This window comes from Symsagittifera roscoffensis, chromosome 7, assembly GCF_963678635.1.
Source record: "Symsagittifera roscoffensis chromosome 7, txSymRosc1.1, whole genome shotgun sequence".
NCBI lineage: Eukaryota > Metazoa > Xenacoelomorpha > Acoela > Convolutidae > Symsagittifera > Symsagittifera roscoffensis.
Genome location: NC_087068.1, coordinates 7,855,805 through 7,880,733, shown reverse-complemented (window position 1 = coordinate 7,880,733; position 24,929 = coordinate 7,855,805). Strand labels below are relative to the sequence as shown.

Sequence of the window (24,929 nt, the reverse complement as noted above, 5' to 3'; positions counted from 1 at the left end):
TAAAGTTCAATTAAACTAGCAATATTAGATATTTTCTAAATTTTTCTCCTTGTTTTGAAACTTTTAGAAATTTTAGCAATATTTTTAGACCAAAAACGGATGATTGCTAGTTCTTTTTTAATTCACTGGGGCTTAAATTGGTGAGATAAATTTCTATCTGTATGCTCTAAATTGCTTCAAAACTGATAGTCAGTTAAAAACTTGCCTGTTTATAATTTTATTATGCTATTTCATTTTATAGTTTCATTTGACGTCGCTATCATCATTTTCAGCCTAATTTTTAATTGTTTTACAATTGAGTTTTAAAACCGGGAGTCCGTTAAAAATTTCAAATTTTTCAGAACATCTTTGATTAATCTCCCATATGAAGGTCAAAAGTATTCCTAAAATCAGCCCAAACAAACAATTTGAATGAAATAGCGGTGCGGATTTTGGTAACTGTTGAGATTTTTCCATCAGAACAGCAAGTTTTTTTTACCAAAATTGCTGTTCTGATTTTTTCTGATCCGATTTCTAGTGGCATTTTTCATTTTGGCGATCCGAATTCTCCTGGCATTATTTTATTGAGAATGCACTCATAGATAACCAATCTATGTGCCTGGCACTTTGCAAATGCAAATTTTTAATAGCTTCTACTTTGCAGTAATTTTATTTTAAAAAAAGTTCAGGAGTTTAGTGTCATTTTTTCTGATAATTTTGAATAAAAAACTGAAAATAATCGCAACTGGTTTGAGAAGACAGGATGTTGAAAAGTATTTCTGCGGTACAGTCATTTGTATCAGCGTGTTAAAAAAAGGGGAAACTCATTATTTCCATAGTGTGTTTTTCGCAAATCCAAACCAAGCTTGAATAAAATCGTAAAATGGGCAAAAAAAAAACAAAATTTTAAACTTTCCTTTGAAATTTTTTATATAATATTGAAAAAATTGTTTTATCTTCGTTATTTAAGGTTGCTTAAATTTTTTTCAATGGAGCACTGCAAAACATTGGCAAATTAATTGCTGGTTTTTAATTTTTTTCGAGTTCTGAAGAAATCAGCTAGCTTCAAGTGGAATCCATTGATTTTCAAATGAAGAGTTTGTTGAGCCAAAGAAATCAATAGCCCAAAAAGCGTTGTTTTTGCTTAAAGTTTCGAATTTGAATTTGAATTTTAAAAAAAAAATTTTTTAATTGCTATCAAGATACAAAAAACTGCTTTTATTTCCATATAAAATACAATTCGATGCATGTGATGATTGTTTTTACCGTTGTAATGTTTTCTCTGCAGATTAATTTGTGCATAATTGCGGTATAGTTGAAACCAAAAGGTTTTCTTCTAAAAAACTGTAGCGTCTTAAATTCCAAAAACCAAATCCACTAGAAATATATTTTTTCAATGCCTGAAAATCTTTTACCAATGTTTTTTGTAGTTTGAATCATTACTCTGATTTTTAATCTGGTGATTATTAGTTAGAAATTAATAGCTAAGAAATTACGCGCCATTTCATTGATTGTTAAAAACTTTACCGTGCAATTTCATTTTATAGTTTTATTTGACTTCGTTATAACCAAAATTAGCCTAATTATGAATTGTTTTACAATTGAGTGATACAGCTAAAATATCTTTCGAACTTTTCAATTTTGCAAAAAGTTTTTGATTAATTTTCAAAAAGAAGGCCGAAAAGACATTTTAAATCAGCCAACGAAATATTTTCATTAAAATCACCGCGCGGAATTTTATGTTTTTTTGAGATTTTATTGAATTTCACACGAAAAATTGCAGGCATTTCGATAAAAAGATGGATTTTAATAGCATCAGTAGTCAAGTGTGGAATGTAAAATTAGAAATATTTTCAGAAAGGTAAAAAAAAACATCAAATCTGTAAAGCAAACAAAGAGACACAATGAGCGGCGGTTAAACTTTGAAAAAAAAACATTAAAAAATTTAAGTCTAGAGTTTTTGCCGGAGGTCGACTTCATACTTTTTCTTAAGGCTCACAAAACCCAAAAACAAAATCAGGTCAACAATGCCGCTTTTGTAGATGAGCCCAATTAAACTTTTTGAGACCTTTGATTAGAAAACTAAAACTGCATTGTTCAGCGCCTTCTGAAATATAGTATTATTTCTTCAGGGAGTCTCTCTAAGTTTTGAATTAGTTTTTATGGCTCAGAAAAGCATTCGTAAATAAGTATTAAAGGGGGGGGGTTCATTGAGCAATAAGGGAGTCAAATTCTTAAGAAAAAGAGACCATAATTGTGTCAGACTCAGTTGATGTTTTTTTAGTTACGTTTTCTTCAGTTCGCCTAATTTAAAAATCTTGATTTCAATCCATGTGATATACTTGCTGTGCTACAACATCGAGAAACCTATCCCGAATAACATGATGGATGGATTATAAGAGAGATTTATTGCAGATGTCGGGCAATTTTATCTAATTTAATAATGAAAAAAAAAACGACAAAAAATAAACTAAATACTTGAAAATAATTTAAAAAATATACCTCGATATAGTTAAGTAATTTTTCATTAGATATCAGAAAAGCTGTAAAAGTGTTCCATTGGTTTTCAAAAGCAGAGCTTGTTGAGCCAAAGAAATCAATAGCCCAAAAAGCGTTGATTTTGTTTCAAACTTTGAATTTGAATTTGAAATTAATAAAGAAGGTATCTTTATTAGCAATCAAGATACAGAAAATTGCTTTTATTTCAGAAGAAAAATCACGCAATTCAATGCATGTGACGATTGTTTTTCTCGTTGCAATATTTTTTCTGCAAACTAATTTGTGCGTTTTTGTGGATCAGTGAAACCCAAAGGTTTTCTTCTGAAAAACTGTAGCATCTTAGTTTCCAAAAACCAGATCAACTAGAAATATATTTTTTCAATGCCTGAAAATCTATTACAATGGTTTTGTAGTTTGAATCAAAACTCTGATTTTTATTCTGGTGATTATTAGTTAAAGATTATTTGGTAAGAAATTACGCGCAATTTCAATGATTGTTTAAAATTTTACCGTGCAATTTCATTTTGCAGTTATATTTGACTTCGTTATAACCATATGTAGCTCAGTTTTTAATTGTTTTACAATTGAGTATTACAGCTAAGATTTCCTTAGAAGTTTTCAATATTTGCAGAAAATTTTTGATTGATCTTCAAAAAGAAGGAAGGCCGAAAAGATTTTTGTTAAATCAGCCCAACCAAATATTTTCATATAGATTACCGCGCGGAATTTTTTTTTGAGATTCTATTGATTTTTGCACAAAAACTTGCATGCACTTTTGATAAAAAGATAATTTTTAATACATCAGTGTTCAATAGTGGGATGCAAGGTTAAAAAAAACTTTCAGAGCTGCAAAACATCAAATCTTGTTTCAGCTTGTTAATATTCTAGTTGAACTCAAACAGCTATTCAAAAAAACTACTCTTGTTTGGCTGTAAAACAAACGAAGAGACACAATGAGCGGCTCTTAAATTTTGAAGAAAAAAACATTAAAAAATATGAGTCTAGAGTTTTTGCCGGAGGTCGACTTCATACATTTTCTTAAGGCTCACAAAACCCAAAAATAAAATCAGGTCAACAATGCCGCTTTTGCAGTTGAGCCCAATTAAACTTTTTGAGACGTTTGATTAGAAAATTGCGTTATTCAGCGCAACCTGCCCTCTGAAAATTAGTATTATTTCTTCAGTGAGTCTTTCTAAAAAATTTTTTGTTTTTCTGGCTTAAAATAGATTTCGTAAATTAGTATTAAAGGGGGATTCTTTGGGTGATGAGGGTGTCAAATTCTTAGGAAAAGAAGACCATAATCGTGTCAGATTCAGCTGATGTCTTTTTCTTTAGTGTTGATTTTCGACCGTTCGCCTGATTTCAAAATACTTTTTATTTTTCCATGTGATAAACTTGCTGGGCTACAACATCGTGAAATCTAATCTGATTAACTTGATGGATGGATTATTAGAGAGGTTCATTTAAGATATAGCTTACATGTCGGACATTATTGTCTGTTTTAATAATGAAAAAGAAAAAGCGACAAAAAATAAACAATACACTTCCTTGATATAGTTGCGTACTTTTTTTTACTTATGCACATCATAATCATGAACATTAAAAAAGGAAAAACCTCATTTGTATCAAATTTCTGATCCTTTGATCTGGGAAGAATGGAGTTTCGGTACCGCAAGCAGATTTTGAGCACATTTTCAAGCCTTCTTTCTGAATTTGAGCTTTGATATTTTTGGTGAATTAGCTTTACATTAAATAAATGTAGAAACACCCCATTTCATTTCCTAGTCTATAATCATTCCATAATCATTACCCTTGAAAAAGAAACACTTTCCTGAAACGAATTCAAAATTATAACGTACAAAAAAAACATTTCAAAATTGAAATACTTTTTTTCCACAAATAAATTAAGGATTTTGACCACAAGAATCAAATTGTGTCAGTTTGACAGAAAAGAGAGACATTTTTAATGAATTCCGAGCTCATTTTAATGCATTTTTTATTGGCTTTTGAGTTACGTTCAGGCAGTCAAAAAGCGATTGGCTGAAAAAAATACGGTAAAAATATGGCAGAAAATAAGTCTATCTCCTATCGATCTACTCAAATCTACGGTAAAAGAATCTTGGCAAAAAAATATTTATCTGGTAAAAAAAAACAATCTGTTTTCTGAAATTTGTTTTTCTTGCCCTCGCTAATGTTCATCATTTTGATTTGGAAAACAGCGGTTGTAACTTTTAATTAATTTGCTTTCATCTTTTTTGAGCTTAATGCTTTTTGCCCGAATTCAAGGGTGATCCAAAAAGAAGATTCCCAGTTGCTACTATAAATTTCCTCCGTTCCAATTTGAGCCTAATTCGATTCAATTTCTTATTTTCCCCAAAAAAACTCTCTTGACAATCATTCATTTCAATCATCCAATCGTATTTTGTTACTATATTTTGGTCTTTAATCAATTATACAAAGTGGGACAGTTAATTACAAAACGAATCATTTTTTAAAAAAATATATGATACTCAAATACTAAAATTTTAAAAGCGTTCAGTTGCCAAAAGTCAATTATCCGAAACCAATGATTTTCCATTCGATTTTCACCCATTTTTGCTTGGATTCGTTGTGTCCGTAATTACAAAATAAGTGAGTTTTTCTTTCAAATTCAATGAGCAAAAACAGAACAAGCGTTTGAAATAAAGAAAAGATTTGAACCAGCTGCTCATCGCAAACTACCAAAAGTGTTGCCTACAAAATTTATTTACGATTTTCGAAAAAAAAATTCATTTAGATATTGGTTTACAAGTTATTCACAGCAAAAAAGTTAATTCAAGTCGCTTTAAAAACGGAAAAACGAAACGCTGGAAAACAAAACTGCAATAGGAACTTTCATGAAAGAAGAATGTAAGGAACAAAAGTGAAAGGAAGATGAACGTGACTGAAATAGGAAACATGTCAGCTGCAATTGACCCCTGTGTTCCCACTGAGTTCGCTCTGGGGGTGGAGAAGGCGAGCGGCGTTCTGATCCCGCTCATATTCGGAACAATCTGCATCCTGGGAGTGATCGGAAACTCACTCGGTCAGTATATCAATATCAGGGCTTTTTCCCAGTTTCCTCTTAACATCAAAGTATAAAATAGTGATCATAATTTTTGCATGAAAATCAGTTGTTCCTATCGGTTCCTATAGGGGATGACTTTTTACTGGACCGCAATTTTAGCACACAATTTTTTAACAGACTATCATTACGAGGCTGAACTGCGTATCTCTGGAAACCACGTACAACCTTTTACCTTTTAAATATTCAAGTCCAAAATATTTTGTAATCCACAACCAGATGCTTGTAATGTAAAAAATTTTCGGTCTTTTGTTGTGTCGCGGAATCCACAGCAAGCGAATATACAGTGCTAATTTAAAATATCCAGACAAAGCGAAAAAAGCTTAAAAATAAATTGTGTTTTGCTCAAACAGGGTTGACTTTAAGTGGAAAAAACGCATGAAGTATAACAGAATTCATATGGTGCAGTTTATTTTTCAATATTCGGGCTCAAAATTTTACCATAGAAATGATCATTTTTGGGTTTTTTAAGTCAATAGCAATTTATTTCAAAACTTATTCGCTCAATTACTCAGCAAACTACAAAATGAAACGCCTCTCATGTAGTCCAACAAAAATTAAAAAGGGTGTTTTCTACAAAAATGAGCGCATAAGCTAAGGTTTAAAAAAGATTTTTTAATTAACCAAAAAAATTGTATTTTATGTAGTAAAAATGACATTTTTTGGATATCAAATGAAAAAAAAATTGCTTATGCTAAACTTAAAAAAATAGACTTCTATTAAGTTTTCATGGACTTCATAAAAACTTAAGATTTATATAATTTTGTTAATAAATGAACCAACAAGTTTGGTGCAATGTTTGATTGACTAAGAAATCAAAAAAGATAAGTTTCGGGTAAAACTTGAGGCCAGAAGTTTCCAAAAAAAGTTCCTCCATCAAAGTTGTTGAAAGTTTATGCAGGTTTTCTTTTCATCCTTTTTAATCGAAAAACAAACCAATATTACAAAAGTGCGTTTTCAATGTTAATTTTTGTTTGTTTTGTCCGGGTAAGATAAATCAGCACAGTAGCAAGTTTTCTAAATACTCCGAAACTGTCAGCGGATTCCGCGTTTGTTAGTGGACTGTCCACTTGGTTGCTATTAAACACATAAAGTGCTAAGTTTGAGCGTGAGCAAAAATACATTAATTGAAAAAATGCTTAACAATGAAAAACTATGTCTAGATGGAGAAGCAAGTGCGGAACAACGACTTCGCTAAAATTAGTGGTATCCAAAAAAATTTTTTTAGCTGTGCTAAATCAAAATTTTTGATGCAACCCGTAAAATACCAAAAAATGCATGAAAAAAAAAGATTTTTTCTCATCAATTGGGAGGAACCTTATTTTTTTCTAATCAATGTATGTCTTAATTATATCTTTTTGCAGATTGTGATTCAAAAAAATTCAACTGGATTTTCCAATGAGATTAATTATACTACAAAAAAGCTGGGTTAGCTGAGTTTTTGAAAGATGGTCAACAAGCAGCATATAGAAATGAACAACTATAATCAACAGAATATATGAGATGCTAATTAATTGCAAAATTCGGGCTCAAAATTTTAGCCAAAAAACGATCATTTTTGGTCTTTTTAGTCAATCAAAGCTTACACCGAACCTGTTATTTCAATTATTAGCTAAACTACATAACGGAAAGCCTCTCATGTTATCAATTAAAAATTAAAATCGGTGTGTTCTCCAAAAATGGGCGCATAAGATTTTTAAAACGTTCTTAATTAATAAATTGGTAATTTATCTAGAAAACTGATAATTTTTGAATATCAATTTTTTTATACAAAGCTGATAAAAGTATACCTTCATTAACGTTTGTTGGACTACATAAGAGGCTTGCTTAAGATTATTACGGTTTTGTTGGTAAAAGAACAAATAAGTTTGGTGCAATGTTTAATTGGTTAAAAAATCAAAAATTTTGGCTTTCGGTTAAATTTTGCAAAAACATTTGCACCATAAAAATGTATGAATTAATAGAACAAAATCAAAGCAAAAATCAAAAACTGAGCTTCTATTAGTTTTCTAGACGGGAATCTGACTGAAAATTCATTTTTTACATAATAAAAAGCCATATTTGGAGTTTGTTGCGGAGCTGTAAATTTTGGTATTCTTTAACAAGTAATGAGAAAACTATATGAGAGCCTAGCTTAGATCCTCAGCTTTCCGAGCGAACTTTTTCCTATTAACGGGAGTGTTTTGGCGTTAGAACACCTCTCGGATATTTTTTAATTGAAAGGCCGAAAAGAGCCTTGAAAACAATTTTTGAGTTTTTTTACCGTGCTGTAATCTTACAATTAGATTCATCCGTCATATCTTTACTTATAAAGTGTGAGTCTCTAGTAGTTTCGGAGAAAACGACAAAAACGGCAATAAAATTTTGCTGAATTTATCTCTTGGATAAAAAATCTTTTGAAAGTTTCTGTCCGTATGAACTTTTAATGATGCTGACTTTTTTCTTAATGCTGATATCGTCACTTTTATTTTAGTCCATGGTGATTACTTTTATTGCAAATTCCGATGACAGTCTTTATCTTAACTGCTGATAGTTGCTTTTAATATAAATAATGGTATGATGACTTTTAGTTTGCTTTGATTGCTGATGTGTAGTAAATCAGCAGATGAGTAAGTTAATCAAAATTCTTCTCAGCTCTGAAAAAAAAAGATTTTTTTGCGCAATTAACGAAATGAATAACCAAACAAAGTCAATTAAATTAATTGTAAAAAAACTTAAAATACATCTTGTTAATTTTTTTGAAGACACTATATTCAGACACTAAAAGTTACCAAATTGCCCACAAATTACGTAATCTAATGATGAAATGCAATTTCCACTCACAAAAAAAGTAGAACAAAATGACAAAATGCGGTACCCGCGACGGTGCCCACTTGAGCCATTCTTTTCTAATGAATTTGATAGAATGTTCCTGACCCTGCTTGTTTTGTTTTTGAGGGGCGCTACGTTTTGTCATTTATCTCTGGTTTTTTAGACAACAATAAAATCAAAAAAATATTTTTGAGCTTAAGCTTTTTTCTATAAATTTGGTTTTACAGCTTTCCTTTTTGTTCCGACCTTTGATACGAAAGTAACGGAATATTTGTGCTCGGGTGGGTTTTTTTTCTTCGGACAAATTTTGACTTTTTAACTAGCCATTTTTGACGGAAGTTCTATACAACATTCAAAAGGTATTGTTGTTCTGAGCTCAAATTTGACAAGATATTTCACCTTTGATTATTTTTTGTAAGGTTATGAGGGTTTAAAGATTGGCATTTTGGCCAATTGGGTTAATTAACGCGCTATTAACACGTAAGCGGAGATTTAATCCGTCTTATAAATCGTTCCAAATTGGCTGAAGGAAGCTTAATTGCCATAGTTTATTAGTTAATAGGAGCGAAATCTCTTCTCTTGTACTTTATATGGCGTGTGGAGGGATGATTTTCATAGAAAAAATTTCAAATTTTAGAAAAAAAAAATTTTCAATTTATTTTATTACATTTAAAATATTAATGATATTTATGTAATCACTGCTCGATAAATCCTAAAAGGCAGTCGGAACATTCAGGGTACGAGCAGTTTTGTTTAACTATAGAATCTGTTGTCTCCAAAAAGCCCTTTAAAAAACTTTAATTTTGTTCAATTAAAAAGAGATCGCGCAAGCTGCTGCAACTTTTTATGTGAACTGTTAGGCGTTAAGATTACCTCTCTGACGCCTTCTAAGTTAATGGCGAACCAGCGCTTTGAAAACAATTTTCTACGGTTTTTACCTTTCTACAAAAAAAGGGTCATCCATCATAAGTCAAAATATTAGCTATGAAACTCCATTTTTACACAGATAACGAAATAAACGTTAAAGTACTTAGGATTTTAAAAACTTAAAAATAATGAAAGTAAACGCAGACACAAAAGGAATAACATACGCCGTGAATTGTGCAAAAATATTGTCTAATGAAATGCGGTATTAGCAACAAAGTCCAGAGGTGCTTTTTTCATGATAGAGTTCCGCAAAATGTTTTGGGCTCCGCTTGGCTTGTTTTGTTTTCAGCGATGCTATGTTTGAGCGAATTATTTTTTGAAATTTACAACATTAAAAAAAATAGAAGAAAGAACAAAATTTTTTTGAAAGGCGTTTTTCCAAAAAAAAGTTTCCTTGAATTTTTGAACTCTTTTCTAAACATTGTGATTTTTGTACTCCCCTCTCAAATTTAGAGTATATTGGTGTCATCAGCTTTTTAAAAAGTTGTTAGGTTCTCTTAATCAAAAAATATGCCGTAGGTTAGTGCCGACGTGGAATTCTTGGCTCGCTACCTACTAAAGTGATTTTTATAAATAACATGCTTAAATATAATAATTAAATAATTTGCCGATTTTCGAGGTGTCAAAACAAAACTTTTTTTCATTTACCCTGCAGAGCAAAATAGTCAAGCGGCAAGCATTTTTTGACATTCAAAGCAGAATATAAGCCCAGCCGAGCTACGCTCAGCCATTGTCATGTTTGAAATTAGCTTTTTCTTTTGTCAACTGTTTTTTTGGTTAAACTGATAAACTGATAAAAGTACAATCTGCTAAAAATATAGTTTTGCTAAAAGGCCTAGCCTCCTTACACTGGCGTAATGAATGTTCGTTTTTTATCAAGTCGAACAAAACTTTTTAAACAATAGCTATAAAAAAATCTGAGAGCTTCAATTTTATTTTTTATCACACAAGATTTTCTTCAAATACCGTTTGCGCCCAGTGGCGTACGCAGGATTTTTTGAGGTGATATGTTTTTAAACAAGGAACAAATTGATTTTCCGAACTTTCTCTCAAAACAAAGCAAAAACTCAGTTTTGCCAAAAAAAAAAGAAATAATGAGCACGAAGACGATTTTTGAAATTATAGGCAAACAAAGAATGTTTCAGACGTTTTTCGAATGGTTTCATTAAAAATTGACGTTCCTTGGCACCAGCTCCTGCCTCAGACTTTGTGTAATGTGGCAACAAAGACGATGAAGAGAATTTTTAGAATTGATCGACGAGAAACCGATGTCGTACATTCATACTAAGAAGGGGGAGGAGTCATAATCATCAATTGAATTCTCAACTATTTTTATGCTGCGCCGTTTTTGAAAATTTCTTGGCAGATATTCAAGCGACTAACTAATTAAACAAATCTGCTCGTATCAAGGCGAAGCTCTGAATGTTCCAACTGACTTTTAAGATCTATTGAGCAATAACATGAAACAAATTAAATGTAATAAATTAAAGTTCAAAAGTTTTTTAAAGTTGAGATGTTTGTGAAAAACATCCCCCACACGCCATAAAAAGTACAATGTGATAGATTTCGCTCCCATTAACAAATCGACTTGGCATATAAGCTTCCTTCAACCAATTTGGAACGAGTTTTAAGACGGATTAAATCTCTGCTCACGCGCTAATGGCCCGAAATATATCGCGATTAAATTGTCCCAAATTGGCCAAAATGGCAATCCTTGAACCCCACTAGTTTTTAAAATTTAAGCTCAGGACAAAAATACCTTTCGAATGATGTGTAAAAATTCCGTCAGAAATGGCTAGGTAAAAAGTCGAAATTTGTTTGAAGAAAAAAAAAGCCCACCCGAGCACAAATATTCCGTTACTTTCGTTACGAAAGTCGGAACTATACAAAGTTTGTTTTTTGAGAAAAAGGACTTTTTGCAGCATCAGAAATCTACCGAAAACTACCAATAAGTTATGAATAGTTGTGTGTTTTCATAGTATGAAAATTGTCATTTCGGTCTTTCTGGAATAACTAATGCGCGATATATATTTTCGGTTAACTGTAAAAATCATTCTAAAATCAATTGAGAACTTAAAAGCAAATATATTATTAAATGCGCATTAAATATCACGTGCTTTTTTTGGGTTTTACGGGCAGATTTAGAAAAAAAATCAGGCAATTGAAAAAAGTTACACCAAATTTTTGTTTTTAAACGGTATGGCTGAGCTGGTATGAATGTTTTCAATGTCAAAAAAGTTTCCTCTTGCAGGATGAGTAAACTTCTTGGAAACATTTCGTTATTCCCCTTTACAGTTTTTATCCCCTTTACTCTATTGGCGTTCAGAGAATAGGATTTTGCCGCAGGGTATTCGCATACTCGTTTTGAGATCGTAATTTCTATAAGAACACGTTCAACAATAATAAGCAGCTTGCGATGCGTTGCTGATGTAATTAAACCCACTGATGCATTGCTGATGATGTTGCTTATGAGTTAAGCTGTGTTTATCCATAAATTGGACAGAATATTGCCTTAACGAAGAGCTTACATGCAGTTAATGTCATGAATTTACCGGTTTAATTAACTTTTTTCTTTATTATAAATTTTTTGAAACCCGACAGTTAGCATCAGGATTCCATCCAACAAAAAAAACTTCAATGACACATTTAAGATAAATTTAAAGGCGCAATGGCTAATTGATTATCATGCAAGAATAACTCCAAAGTCATTTGGACGCGTGGTTAGCACAACCGCCTATCAAAAGGCAGGTAGGGGTTCGATCCCCACCAGGATTTTTTTTCAAGCAGAAATAACCTAAATCTAGTGAATTTTTGATCAAAATTACGAGGAAAAATAAAGAATTTTAAGAAAATCCCTGCTTTAATTAAACAATTCATAGAGATTTTTTGATCAGAAACTTAGATCAAATACTAAGCGTTTCAGGTCAGATATCAAGAATTTTTTTGGTACCGGTTCCGCAACAAGACGCTCAATTTGGTTTTCTTTTGTTTTTTTTCTTTTTGATTTTTCCGACAAAACTTTAGCATGTTTAAAGAAGACTTGGCTCTGGATTCCTGAGACATACAGACACCAAATTGTGCGCCTATCCATTGTGCAGTTTGGCCTCATAGTGTAGAACCAAGCAAGTGGCTTGCTGGTGAAAATTTATACAATTTATAAGAATAACAAAACTGCTCGTACCAGGGCGAAGCCCTGAATGTTCCGACTGCCTTTTAAGGTTTATGGAGCAGCAGTAATAACATAAAAAAATTAATTGAAATAAAAAAAATTAAAACTTTTTTTTTCAAAAATTTGAAATTTTTAATGAAAATCATCCCCCCACACGCCATTTAAGGTACAAAAAGATTGATTACGTTCCTTGTAACAAATCTATTATGGCAAATTAGCTTCGTTTAACCAATTTGGAACGATTTATAAGACGGATTAAATCTCCTCTTACGCGTTAATAGCGCGAATTTTATCGCGCGTTAATTGTCCCACATTGGTCAAAATGGCCAAAATGGCAATCTTTAAACCCTCATAACTTTACGAAAAATGATCGCAGGTAAAATATCTTTTCAAATCTAAGCTCAGGACACCAATACCTTTTGAATGATATAAAAAAATCCGTCAAAAATTGCTAGATAAAAAGTCGAAATTTGTCTGAAGAAAAAAAAATCCACCCCGAGCACAAATATTTCGTTACTTTCGTATCGAAAGTCGGAACAATAAATGCCTGCATTCCTGAGACAATTAGCCAACTTCTCTGGTTAAACATTTACAAACAAATATTTACGCTCCGAAGTTCCAAATGACCTGTGTTGTCTTCCATTTAAGAAAAACGATTCAGACGTTTTCATAATCGAGTCTACGGAAAAAAGAGTTTATCATACATTTTCCATTGAGAAAAAAATGTTTGAAAATTATTTTTTCAATCAATTTTTTTGCGAAGTTTATCTTAAATTAGTTTAAAACTCAAACAAAACGATTTGGGGCCAGTTTTAATTATATGAAAATAACTTCATCATAGAAAATTTTAGATTTTCATTTTTGAAATTGTTTAATTTACATTTTTCAACAAAAAAAACTGAGGTTAAAACTTCGTAATTCTTCTCTTGGTTGCAAATTTGCTTCTGTGCTCAAATATACATTTTTGGGAAAAACAATTTATGGATTATTTAAGTCTAGAGCGTAGTCCAGGTTGAATTTCGAGTAGCAAAACAAATACGGAAAATAAGCTTCCTTCAACCAATTTAGATCGATTTCAACGACGGATTAAATCTCCGCTTACGCGTTAATAGCGCGAAATATATCGCGCAGTAAATGTCACAAATTGGCCAAACTGGTAATCTTCAAGCCCCCATAACTCTACAAAAAATGATCACAGGTGAAATTTTTTTTCAATTTTAAGCTAATATATTGCGCGTTAATTGTCCCAAATTGGTCAAAATGGCCAAAATGGCAATCTTTAAACCCTCATAACTTTACGAAAAATGATCACAGGTGAAGTATCTTTTCAAATCTAAGCTCAAGACAACAATACCTTTTGAATGATATTAAAAAAATCCGTCAAAAATTGCTAGATAAAAAGTCGAAATTTGTCTGAAGAAAAAAAACCCACCCCGAGCACAAATATTTCGTTACTTTCGTATCGAAAGTCGGAACAATAAATGCCTGCATTCCTGAGACAATTAGCCAACTTCTCTGGTTAAACATTTACAAACAAACATTTACGCTCCGAAGTTCCAAATGACCTGTGTTGTCTTCCATTTAAGAAAAACGATTCAGACGTTTTCATAATCGAGTCTACGGAAAAAAGAGTTTATCATACATTTTCCATTGAGAAAAAAATGTTTGAAAATTATTTTTTCAATCAATTTTTTTGCGAAGTTTATCTTAAATTAGTTTAAAACTCAAACAAAACGATTTGGGGCCAGTTTTAATTATATGAAAATAACTTCATCATAGAAAATTTTAGATTTTCATTTTTGAAATTATTTAATTTACATTTTTCAACAAAAAAAACTGAGGTTAAAACTTCGTAATTCTTCTCTTGGTTGCAAATTTGCTTCTGTGCTCAAATATACATTTTTGGGAAAAACAATTTATGGATTATTTAAGTCTAGAGCGTAGTCCAGGTTGAATTTCGAGTAGCAAAACAAATACGGAAAATAAGCTTCCTTCAACCAATTTAGATCGATTTCAACGACGGATTAAATCTCCGCTTACGCGTTAATAGCGCGAAATATATCGCGCAGTAAATGTCACAAATTGGCCAAACTGGTAATCTTCAAGCCCCCATAACTCTACAAAAAATGATCACAGGTGAAATTTTTTTTCAATTTTAAGCTAATATATTGCGCGTTAATTGTCCCAAATTGGTCAAAATGGCCAAAATGGCAATCTTTAAACCCTCATAACTTTACGAAAAATGATCACAGGTGAAGTATCTTTTCAAATCTAAGCTCAAGACAACAATACCTTTTGAATGATATTAAAAAAATCCGTCAAAAATTGCTAGATAAAAAGTCGAAATTTGTCTGAAGAAAAAAAACCCACCCCGAGCACAAATATTTCGTTACTTTCGTATCGAAAGTCGGAACAATAAATGCCTGCATTCCTGAGACAATTAGCCAACTTCTCTGGTTAAACATTTACAAACAAACATTTACGCTCCGAAGTTCCAAATGACCTGTGTTGTCTTCCATTTAAGAAAAACGATTCAGACGTTTTCATAATCGAGTCTACGGAAAAAAGAGTTTATCATACATTTTCCATTGAGAAAAAAATGTTTGAAAATTATTTTTTCAATCAATTTTTTTGCGAAGTTTATCTTAAATTAGTTTAAAACTCAAACAAAACGATTTGGGGCCAGTTTTAATTATATGAAAATAACTTCATCATAGAAAATTTTAGATTTTCATTTATGAAATTGTTTAATTTACATTTTTCAACAAAAAAAACTGAGGTTAAAACTTCGTAATTCTTCTCTTGGTTGCAAATTTGCTTCTGTGCTCAAATATTTATTTTTGGGAAAAACAATTTTTGGATTATTTAAGTCTAGAGCGTAGTCCAGGTTGAATTTCGAGTAGCAAAACAAATACGGAAAATAAGCTTCCTTCAACCAATTTAGATCGATTTCAACGACGGATTAAATCTCCGCTTACGCGCTAATAGCGCGAAATATATCGCGCAGTAACTGTCACAAATTGGCCAAACTGGTAATCTTCAAGCCCCCATAACTCTACAAAAAATGATCACAGGTGAAATTTTTTTTCAAATTTAAGCTAAAGACAACAATAGATTTGAATGATATACAATAATTTTTGACTAGTCAAAATGGCGAGTCAAAAAGTCGAAATTTGTCTAAAAAAACCTCCCCGAGCACAAATAATTTGTTAGTTCCGTTATGAAAGTCGAAACAACAAGCAACCGTTTAAACGCAAAGTTTACACATGACACTAAAAAACAGTATTGTCACAATATTAGTGTACTAATTTCAAGAAACTCCCTAATATTGTTAATAAAATTACAAAAAGATAGCTTGTATGTTGTTAACAACTAATTTCCATTCTATTTTTGAATCTAATAACCAGTTTTTTTTCTGATAGTTAACTTTGTAGGATGTCAAGTGACCATATATAAATTAAATAATGATTTTTTGCAGACAATTTTCTAAATTTTTGAATTTTTTTTCCGAAACAACTGCTCGGAGCAGTCTGTGATACTTCTAGATAACATACGAGCCGGCTCCTCATTTTTTAATGAAAACTCTATTGAGTGATGCAATCCAGAAAATTTCTTCACTTTAAATGCTGATTCGAACCGACATCTTCGCGTTTATATGATACATAAAAGTTCTTCTTTAAAACCATCAACTGAGAGAACATCAGAAGGTTATTTGCCAGTATGTTTTTCGGCGTCTCTGAATGAGAGTAAATTTTGGGTCTATTTAGTTTACATACATAAGGAAAACATTATCGAAGAAATCCATCTGAATTAGAAGAGAAAACAAATTTTACACTGTGTTAAAAATAGATTTATTGGCTTTCCTAAATTTTTGTCCAGAAAGCTTGAGTGAAAACTGTCAAAATGTTTGCTTTCACAGCTGGTTACGGTTTTGGTGAAACTTGAAACGAAAAGTGCTATAAGTATAGGAGACAACCATTTTAACAGCAACCGATTTTTTTCAGTGAGTAGTTTGTTCGTTTTGAAAAACTTAACGGACCATTTTAACAGCAAAGAGTTATGGTTAATTGAGTACACCGTCTGTTTGTCTGGCTATTTAGTTTCGACTGGAGAGGATGGTTCAAACCATTAGTTTGGTACTGATCTCAATCTCACTCTATTTTTTAGTTTCAATGGATCTAGACAAATAATGCTCAAAAATATTAAGGTTTGCAAAAAATATTTTTTAGATGCTCGTAAAGTCGTCGAACTAAGCATACAATAATTTTTTAGGATTTAGCTATACGAATAACTAAATGGTAAAAAAAAACTTCATTTTTCTATAAGTATCAAAAGCTAAAGCGAAAAATTTTAATACAAACGAAACTTCAAACGGTCGGCCTCAACCGGCGTTTACTGAAATTACAATAGTTTAATTTGCTTAAGAATACAACATTTTACAATTGTGTTTATTGTTTTTTTTTTAATTATAAAAATCAAACTTCAAAAAATCACAAATTGATTTTTCGTTTTTTTTTTGCGTTTCAATTTGTAACTTTGGAAACAATTTGTTTTATTTTTTTTTGCGTTCAATTTTTTTGCGATCAAAAGACCTTTTTGCTATTTCGTGTTTTCAGAATATAGTTGTTGTGCAAAAGTTTATGAACGCGTGATGCAGCCAGATAGGGTCACTAAGTGCAGAGTTCAAGGAATTTCCGATCTGGGGATGAAGGTGGGACTAAAAAAAAATTGGCAAATAACGTCAATATTTTTTGTTGTTCAATGAAGTTAAGTGTTTTTTTAATAAACTGGTAATTTATCTAGAAAAATGATATTTTTTGGATATCAATTTTTTTATACAAAGCTGACAAAAGTATATTTTCGTTAAGGTTTGTTGGACTACATAAGAGGCTGGCTTAAGATTAAAACGGTTTTGCTGGTAAAAGAACAATTAAGTTTGGTGCAATGGTTGATTGACTAAAAAATTAAAAAATTTAACTTTCGGGTAAAGGTTGCAAAAACATTTGCACCATAAAAATATATAAATAAATAGATCAAAAATTAAAGCAAAAATCAAAAATTGAGCTTCTAATAATTTTCTAGACCAAAATCTGACTGAATATTAAAAAAAAGCCAAATTTGGAGTTTGTTTCGGAGCTGTGTAATTTGCAATTCCTTAACAAGTAATGAGAAAAGTAGATGAGAGCCTAGCTTAGATCTTCAGCTTTCCGAGCGAACTTTTTCCTAATAACGGGATTGTTTTGGCGCTTGAACACCTTTCGGATATTTTTAACTGAAAGATCGAAAAAAGCCTTGAAAACCACTTTTGAGTGTTATTACCGTGCTGTAATCTTATAATTAGATTCATCCGTCTTATCTTTACTTTAAAAATGTGAGTCTCTAGTGGTTTCAGAGAAAACGACAAAAACGGCAACTAAATTTTGCAGATTTTATCTCTTGGATAAAAAATCTTTTGAAAGTTTCTGTCCGGATGAACTTTTGGTGATGCAGACTTTTTTCTTAATGCTGATATCATCACTTTTATTTTATTCCATGGTGATTGCTTTTATTGCAAGTTCCGATGATAGTTTTTATGTTTACTGCTGATGGTTGCTTTTAATATAAATAATGGAATGATGACTTTTAGTTTGTTTTGATTGCTGACGTATAGTAAATCAGCAGATGAGTAAGTTAATCAAAATTCTTCTCAGCTCAGAAAAAACAAGATTTTTTTTGCGCAATTAACGAAATGAATAACCAAACAAAGTCAATTAAATTAATGGGAAAAACTTAAAATACATCTTGTTAATTTTTTTGAAGTCACTATATTTAAAAACACAAAGAAAACTCAACAGTCAACAAAAAATTAAAAATTCAACAGCTTGATACTAAAGTTATCAAATTGCCCCTAAATTACGTAATCTAATGATGAAATGCAATTTCCCCTCACAAAAAGTAGAACAAAAAGCGGTACCCGCGACTGTGCCCACATAAGCCATTCTTTTTAAATTAATTTGGAAGAATGCTCCGGACTCTGCTTGTTTTGATTTGGAGGGGCGCTATGTTTTGCCATTTATCTCTGGTTTTTTAAACAACAATAAGATTTTAAAAAAATACTTTTGAGCTTTTTTCTACAAATGTGATTTTACAGCTTTCGTTTTTTAAATTTAGAATCTGTTGTCTCCAAAAAGCCCTTTAAAACGTTTTGGTTTTATTCAACTAAAAAGAGACTGCTCAAGCTGCTGCAACTTTCTATGTGAGCTGTTAGGCGTTCAGATTACTTCTATGAGGTCTTCTAAGTTAATGGCAAACCAACGCTTTGAAGACAATTTTCTAGGGTTTTTACCTTTGTACAAAAAAAGTTTCATCCATAATAAGTCAAAGTTTGAGGTGTGAAACTCCAGTTTTTATACAGATAACGACATAAACGTTAAAAGACTTAGGAGTTTAAAAACTTACAAATAATGAAAGTAAACAGAGACACAAAAAGAAAAACATCGTTCAACGCCGTTCGACACCATGAATTGTGCAAAAATATTGTAATCTGCTGACAAAATTCATTTTTCACAAAAGCGGGTTCAACTAATGAAATACGGCATTGACATCAGTGGTTTTTCAAAAAAAAAGTTTTCTAGAACTTTTGAACTTTTTTCTAAACATTGTGATTTTTGTACTCCTCTCTCAAATTTAGTGTATATTGGTGCCAACAGCGTTTTAAAGATTGTTAGGTTCTCTCAATCAAAAAATTATGCCTTAGGTTAGTGCCGACGTGGGATTCTTGGCTCGCTACCTACGAAATTGATTTTTATAATTAACATGCTTAAATATAATAATTAAATAATTTGCCGATTCTCGAGGTGTCAAAACAAAACTTTTTTTCATTTATTCTGCAGAGCAAAATAGGCAAGCGGCAAGCATTTTTTGACATGCAAAGCAGAATATAAGCCCAGCTGAGCTATGCTCAGCCATTGTCATGTTTGAAATTAGCTTTTTCTTTTGCCTACTGTTTTTTTGGTTGGATAAAAGGAGAATCTGCTAAAATATAGTTTTGCTGAAAGGCCTAGCCTTCTTAAACTGGCGCAATGAATGTTCGCTTTTTATCAAATCAAACAAAACTTTTAAACAATACCTATACAAAAATCTAAGAGCTTCAATTTTATTTTTTATCACACACAAGATTTTCTTCAAATACCGTTTGCGCCCAGTGGCGTACGCAATATAATTTGAGGTGATATATTTTTCAACAAGGAACAAATTAATTTTCCGAATTTTTTCTCAAAACTAAGCAAAAACTCAATTTCGCCAAAAAAAGAAATAATAAGCACGAAGACGATTTTTGAAATTATAGGCAAACAAGGAAGGTTTCAGACATTTTTCGAAGGTTTTCATTAAAAACAGCGGTTTCTTGGCACCAGATCCTCCCTGAGACTTTGTGTAAAGTGGCAACAAAGACGTATGAAGAAAATTTTTAGAATTGATCGACGAGAAACCGATGTCGTACATTCATACTAAGAAGGGGGAGGAGTCATAATCATCAATTGAATTCTCAACTATTTTTATGCTGCGCCGTTTTTGAAAATTTCTTGGCAGTCAAGCGACTAACTAATTAAAACCAGTCTGCTCGTATCAAAGCGAAACTCTGAAAGTTTCAACTGCCTTTTAAGATCTATTGAGCAATAACATGAAACAAATTAAATGTAATAAATTAAAGTTCAAATTTTTTTAAAGATGAGATTTTTGTGAAAAACATCCCCCCACACGCCATAAAAAGTACAAAGTGATAGATTTCGCTCCCATTAACGAATCGACTTGGCAAATAAGCTTCTTTCAACCAATTTGGAACGAGTTTTAAGACCGATTAAATCTCCGCTCACGCGCTAATGGAAACATTTTACATCTTGTTATTCCCCTTCACAGTTTTTATCCCCTTTTTTCTAATCAGGGGCGGATCTAGGATTTTCTCGAAGGGGGGCGGATTTTCAAAAAAATTCGAAATTTTGTCGACCTTTTCTTAGGTCGATCAAATTGATTTTTTGAGCTTTTCCAAAGGACCGTTTTGTCCCTATTTTGGCCAAATTTTCTGCGCCGCAGGCAAAATTTTGAAAAATAGGCCAAAAAAGGCGTTTTTAGGCACTTTTTGGAAAATTTTGACCGAAAAATTGAGTTTTTTCCGTGCGCGCTACCCCCTCAAAATTAGTATATATTGGCACCTTCCGCCCCCCCCTCCCTAAATCCGCCCCTGACTCTATTGGCGTTCAGAGAATAGGGTTTTGCCGCAGGGTATTCGCGTACTCGTTATGAGATCGTCTTTTCTATAAGAATGCCTTCAACAAATTATAAGCCGCTCGTGATGCGTTGTTGATGCAATTAAACCCACAATATGATGTTGCTTATGAGTTGAGCTGTGCTTATCCATAAACCGGACATAATATTGTCTTAACGAAGAGCTTACATGCAGTTAATGTCATAAATTTACCGGTTTAGATAACTTTATTATAAATTTTTTGAGACCGACAATTAGCATCAGGATTCCGTCCAACAAAATACACTTCAATGACACATTTAGAATATATTTAAAGGCGCAAACGCGAGTTGAGGACCGTGCAAGAATAACTCCAAAATTTCAGGTCATTTGGACGAGCAGTTAGCACAACCGTCTATCTAAAGGCAGGTAGGGGTTCAATCCCCGCCAGGAGTTTTTTCCTATCTAGAAAAAGCCTAAATCTAGCTAATTTTTGATCAAAATTACGAGGAGAAATAACAAATATTAAGTAAATCCCTGCTCTAATTGAACATTTCATAGATATTTTTTTACCAAAAACTTAAATCAAACACTAAGAATTTTAGGTCAAATCTCAAGAATTATTTACGGGTACGGGTTCCGCAATTTGTTTTCGTTTTTTTTCTCTTTGATCGTTCCAACAAACTTTTAACATGTTTAAAGACTTGTCTCTGGATTCAAAGACATACAGACACGAAATTATGCGCCTATCTAGTGTACAGTTTCGCCTCATAATGTAGATTATCCAAAAATTCATTTCACTTTTTCTTGAATTTTTTCTGAAAATTTTTTAAACCAAGTGGTAGTGGCTTGTTGGAGAAATTTTTGTATGCAAAAATATACAAACTATAAGAATATTAATTTCCTGCTTTCCTGAGACCATTAGCCATTTCTGGAATTAAATGTTCGCAAACAAACAATGATGCTCCGAATTTCCAAATAGCCTGGGTTGTCTTCCATGCACGAAAAACAATTCAATCAATTTCATAAGGAGTCCATAGAAAAAAATGCTTGTCATAGAGTTTTCAACGAAAAAAACGTTTGAACAGCCCTTTTCAATCGATTTTTTTTTTCAAAATTTATCTTAAATTAGTTTACAACTCAAACAAAGCAAATTGAGGCCAGTTTTAATTATATGAAAGCAACTTTATCATAGACAATCTTAGATTGAAAAAATGCTTATCATACAATATAAATATGAAAATTGTTTAATATGCGTTTTTCAAAAAAAAATGAGGTAAAAATTTCGTAATTCCTTTCTTGGTGCAAGCTTGCTTTTGTGCTCGAATATACATTTTACGAAAAAAAAACTTTTTGAATGCAAAAATTGACTTGTGTTTTTAGCGTAGTCCAGGTTGAATTCCAAGGAACAAATCAAATACGGAAGTTTTTTTTAACCAACTTAGATGTAATTAAACGACGGATTGAAAATCGGAACAACAATCAAATGTTTAAACTCAGAGGTTACACATGACACTAAAAATAGTACTGTCACAATGTTAGTGAACTAATTTCAAGAAGCTCCCTGATGTTCTTAATAAAATTATGAAAAAATAGCTTGTATATAGATAACAACTGATTCCCATTTTTATTGTTGAATCGAATAACCAGTTTTTGTTCTGATATTTGACTTTGTAGGACGTCAAGTGAACATTTATAAGTTTAAAAATGATATTTTACAAATTTCTTGATTTTTGAATTTTTTCCCGAAACAACTGTGCTCGGAGCAATCTGTCATACTTTTAGACAACATACGAGTCGGCTCCTCATGTTTGAATGAAAACTCAGTTGATTGATGCAATCCTGAAAAACTCTTCACTTTAAATGCTGTTCGAAGCCGACATCTTCCTTTAAAACTCATCGCGTTTATATGATACATAATTGTTCTTCTATAATACCATCAGCTGAGAGAGCATCAGAAGATTATTTGCCAGCTAATTTTGCGGCGTATAAGAATGAAAATAAATTTTGGGTCTATTTATTTTCCATACAAAAGGAAAATGTTATCGAGAAATCCAACTGATTTAGAAAAGAAAACAAATTTTACGCTGTGGTAGAAATAAATTTATGGGCTTTCTTAAATTTTTGTCCAGAAAACTTTTGTGAAATACGTCAAATTGTTTGCTTTTAAAGCTGGTTACGGTTTCGATGAACTTGAAACGAAAATTGCATTAAGTATAGGAGACAACCATTTTAACAGCAACCGACTTTTTTCAGTGCATAATTTGTTCGTTTTGAAAAATTTATCAAGGGTTAAATTTTGACCAATTTAATAGCAAATACTTTGATATAGTGCACCGTCTGTTTGTCGGGCTATTTAGTTTCGACTGGAGAGGCTCGTTCAAATTCTTAGTTTGGTACTGACCTCAATCTTACTCTACTTTTTTAGTTTCAATGGATCTAGACAAATACTGGTCAAAAGTTTTAAGGTTAGAAAATCCTTTCTTTTTTAGATGCTTGAAAGTCGTGGAAATTACAAAATTTTCTTAGGATTTAACCATGCGAATAATTAAAGGGTAAAAAAACCTTCAACCTTTTTTAAAAGTATCAAAAGCTAGAAAGTGAAAAATTTAAGCGAAACTCCAAACGGTCGGCCTTAACCGGCGTTTACTGAAGTACAAAATTTATTATTTAGACAATTGTATTTAAAGTATGCTTTTATAAAGAAAAATCAAATTTCAAAAAAATCTCAAATAAAAAACACGTTTTGAATTTTTGTTTTTTTTTCGTTTATTTTGTAAGCTTTGGGTACAACAAGTTGTTGCAAGCTTGTAAGAATTTTGCTATTTCGTGTGCTCTGAATCTAGTTGTTGTGCAGAAATTTTTTGATGCGTGATGCAGATGCAGCCAGATAGGGTCATTAAGTGCAGAGTTCAAGGGATTTCCATTGTGGGGATGAAAGTGGACTGAAAAAAAATTGATTTGTTAATAGGAGCACAATCTATCACTTTCTACTTAATATGACGTGTGTCATCTATCACTTTCTACTTAATATGACGTGTTTATTTTTCGTTTTATTTTTTTTTGTTAATATTCAAATTGTCCATGTTATTGCTGCTTCATATACCTTAAAACACAGTCGGAACATTCAGGGCTTCACCCTGATACGAGCAGTCTTGTATTAAATAATGCTTATTGATAAATCTCACATCCTCAAATACATTTGGGATATAATTTCTTTGATCAAGTGTTATAACAGTAATAGTATCCGGCCAAATTGATTTCCTGAGCTCTCCCAAATCTCTATAAAGACCCCAGTTTTGACCAAATGTTTTGCGCCGCAGGCAATTTTTTTGAAAAAACAGACCAAAAAAGCGTTTTTATGTACTTTTTGAAAGATTTCGACCAAAAAATCGCGTTTTTTCGGCGCGCGGTCCCCCGTCAAAACTAGTAAAAATTGACGCCAATGGCACTTTTAGAAAAATTTTAGGGTCAGTCAGCCAACATGGATATCTCAAAATAGTACAAAGGGGGACCCCTTGGGTCCTCAGGGGGTCGAATCCCTGAAGGGAGCGTCGCCCCCCCCCCCAATCCGCTACTGTAACAAAGTTTTTGAAAAACGATACGCTTTTTGAAAAGAAACAAGCAAAATACAAAATTACTTTTTCCTCAAGTGGTGATTATTGGCTTCATATTTTAAGTGCAGCCTCATTATTTTATGTTTAAGAAGAAAAGAAACTAAAATACTTTTGTTCATTATCACGAGATCAGATTGAAAGAAATGACTGTTCGTCAAACTACTTTAACAGGATTTCTGATGGTACTCAACATGAGACTGGACAATAAACGTCATGAAACAATTGAACTGGACCTGCTAAAACTCATTCGTTTATTTGACATCTCAAAAAAGGGCCGATTTAGGGGGAGGGGCTGGCGGGTTGCGGTTTTGGTAGGTTTTTTATCATAGTATAAGTGGAAGGCTCGAAGCTCGGGTCCATCTTTTCCTTTTTACGGCATTTTTGGCGCTATTCTCCTGCGCAAAAGACCGAATGCGCAAAAATTTGCAACAAATCATCGCTCTTTGAGCCATCCAAAACTGACTGAGTCTTTTGCTTACTTTTTCCCGAAATTTTGGAAAATGAGATCTGATTGGTTCAAAAAAAATTTGCGCATTCGGTTTATCGTGCATGAATGATTCCCCATCATAATTTAACAGTGGGAGAGTGCGTTCAACAGTGTCG

General features: G+C 32.1%; 1 protein-coding gene across 1 annotated transcript in view; it reads left to right on the top strand.

Moving 5' to 3' along the window:
• Positions 1 to 4,469: 4,469 nt before the first annotated feature.
• The window catches only part of LOC134851877 (galanin receptor 2a-like), a gene marked incomplete in the record, with an annotated part of 66,385 nt that continues 45,925 nt past the window's right edge, over positions 4,470 to 24,929 (top strand). Inside the window, 1 exon segment of the mRNA XM_063868151.1 lies at positions 4,470 to 5,542. Coding sequence (XP_063724221.1) covers positions 5,392 to 5,542 — 151 coding nt within the window.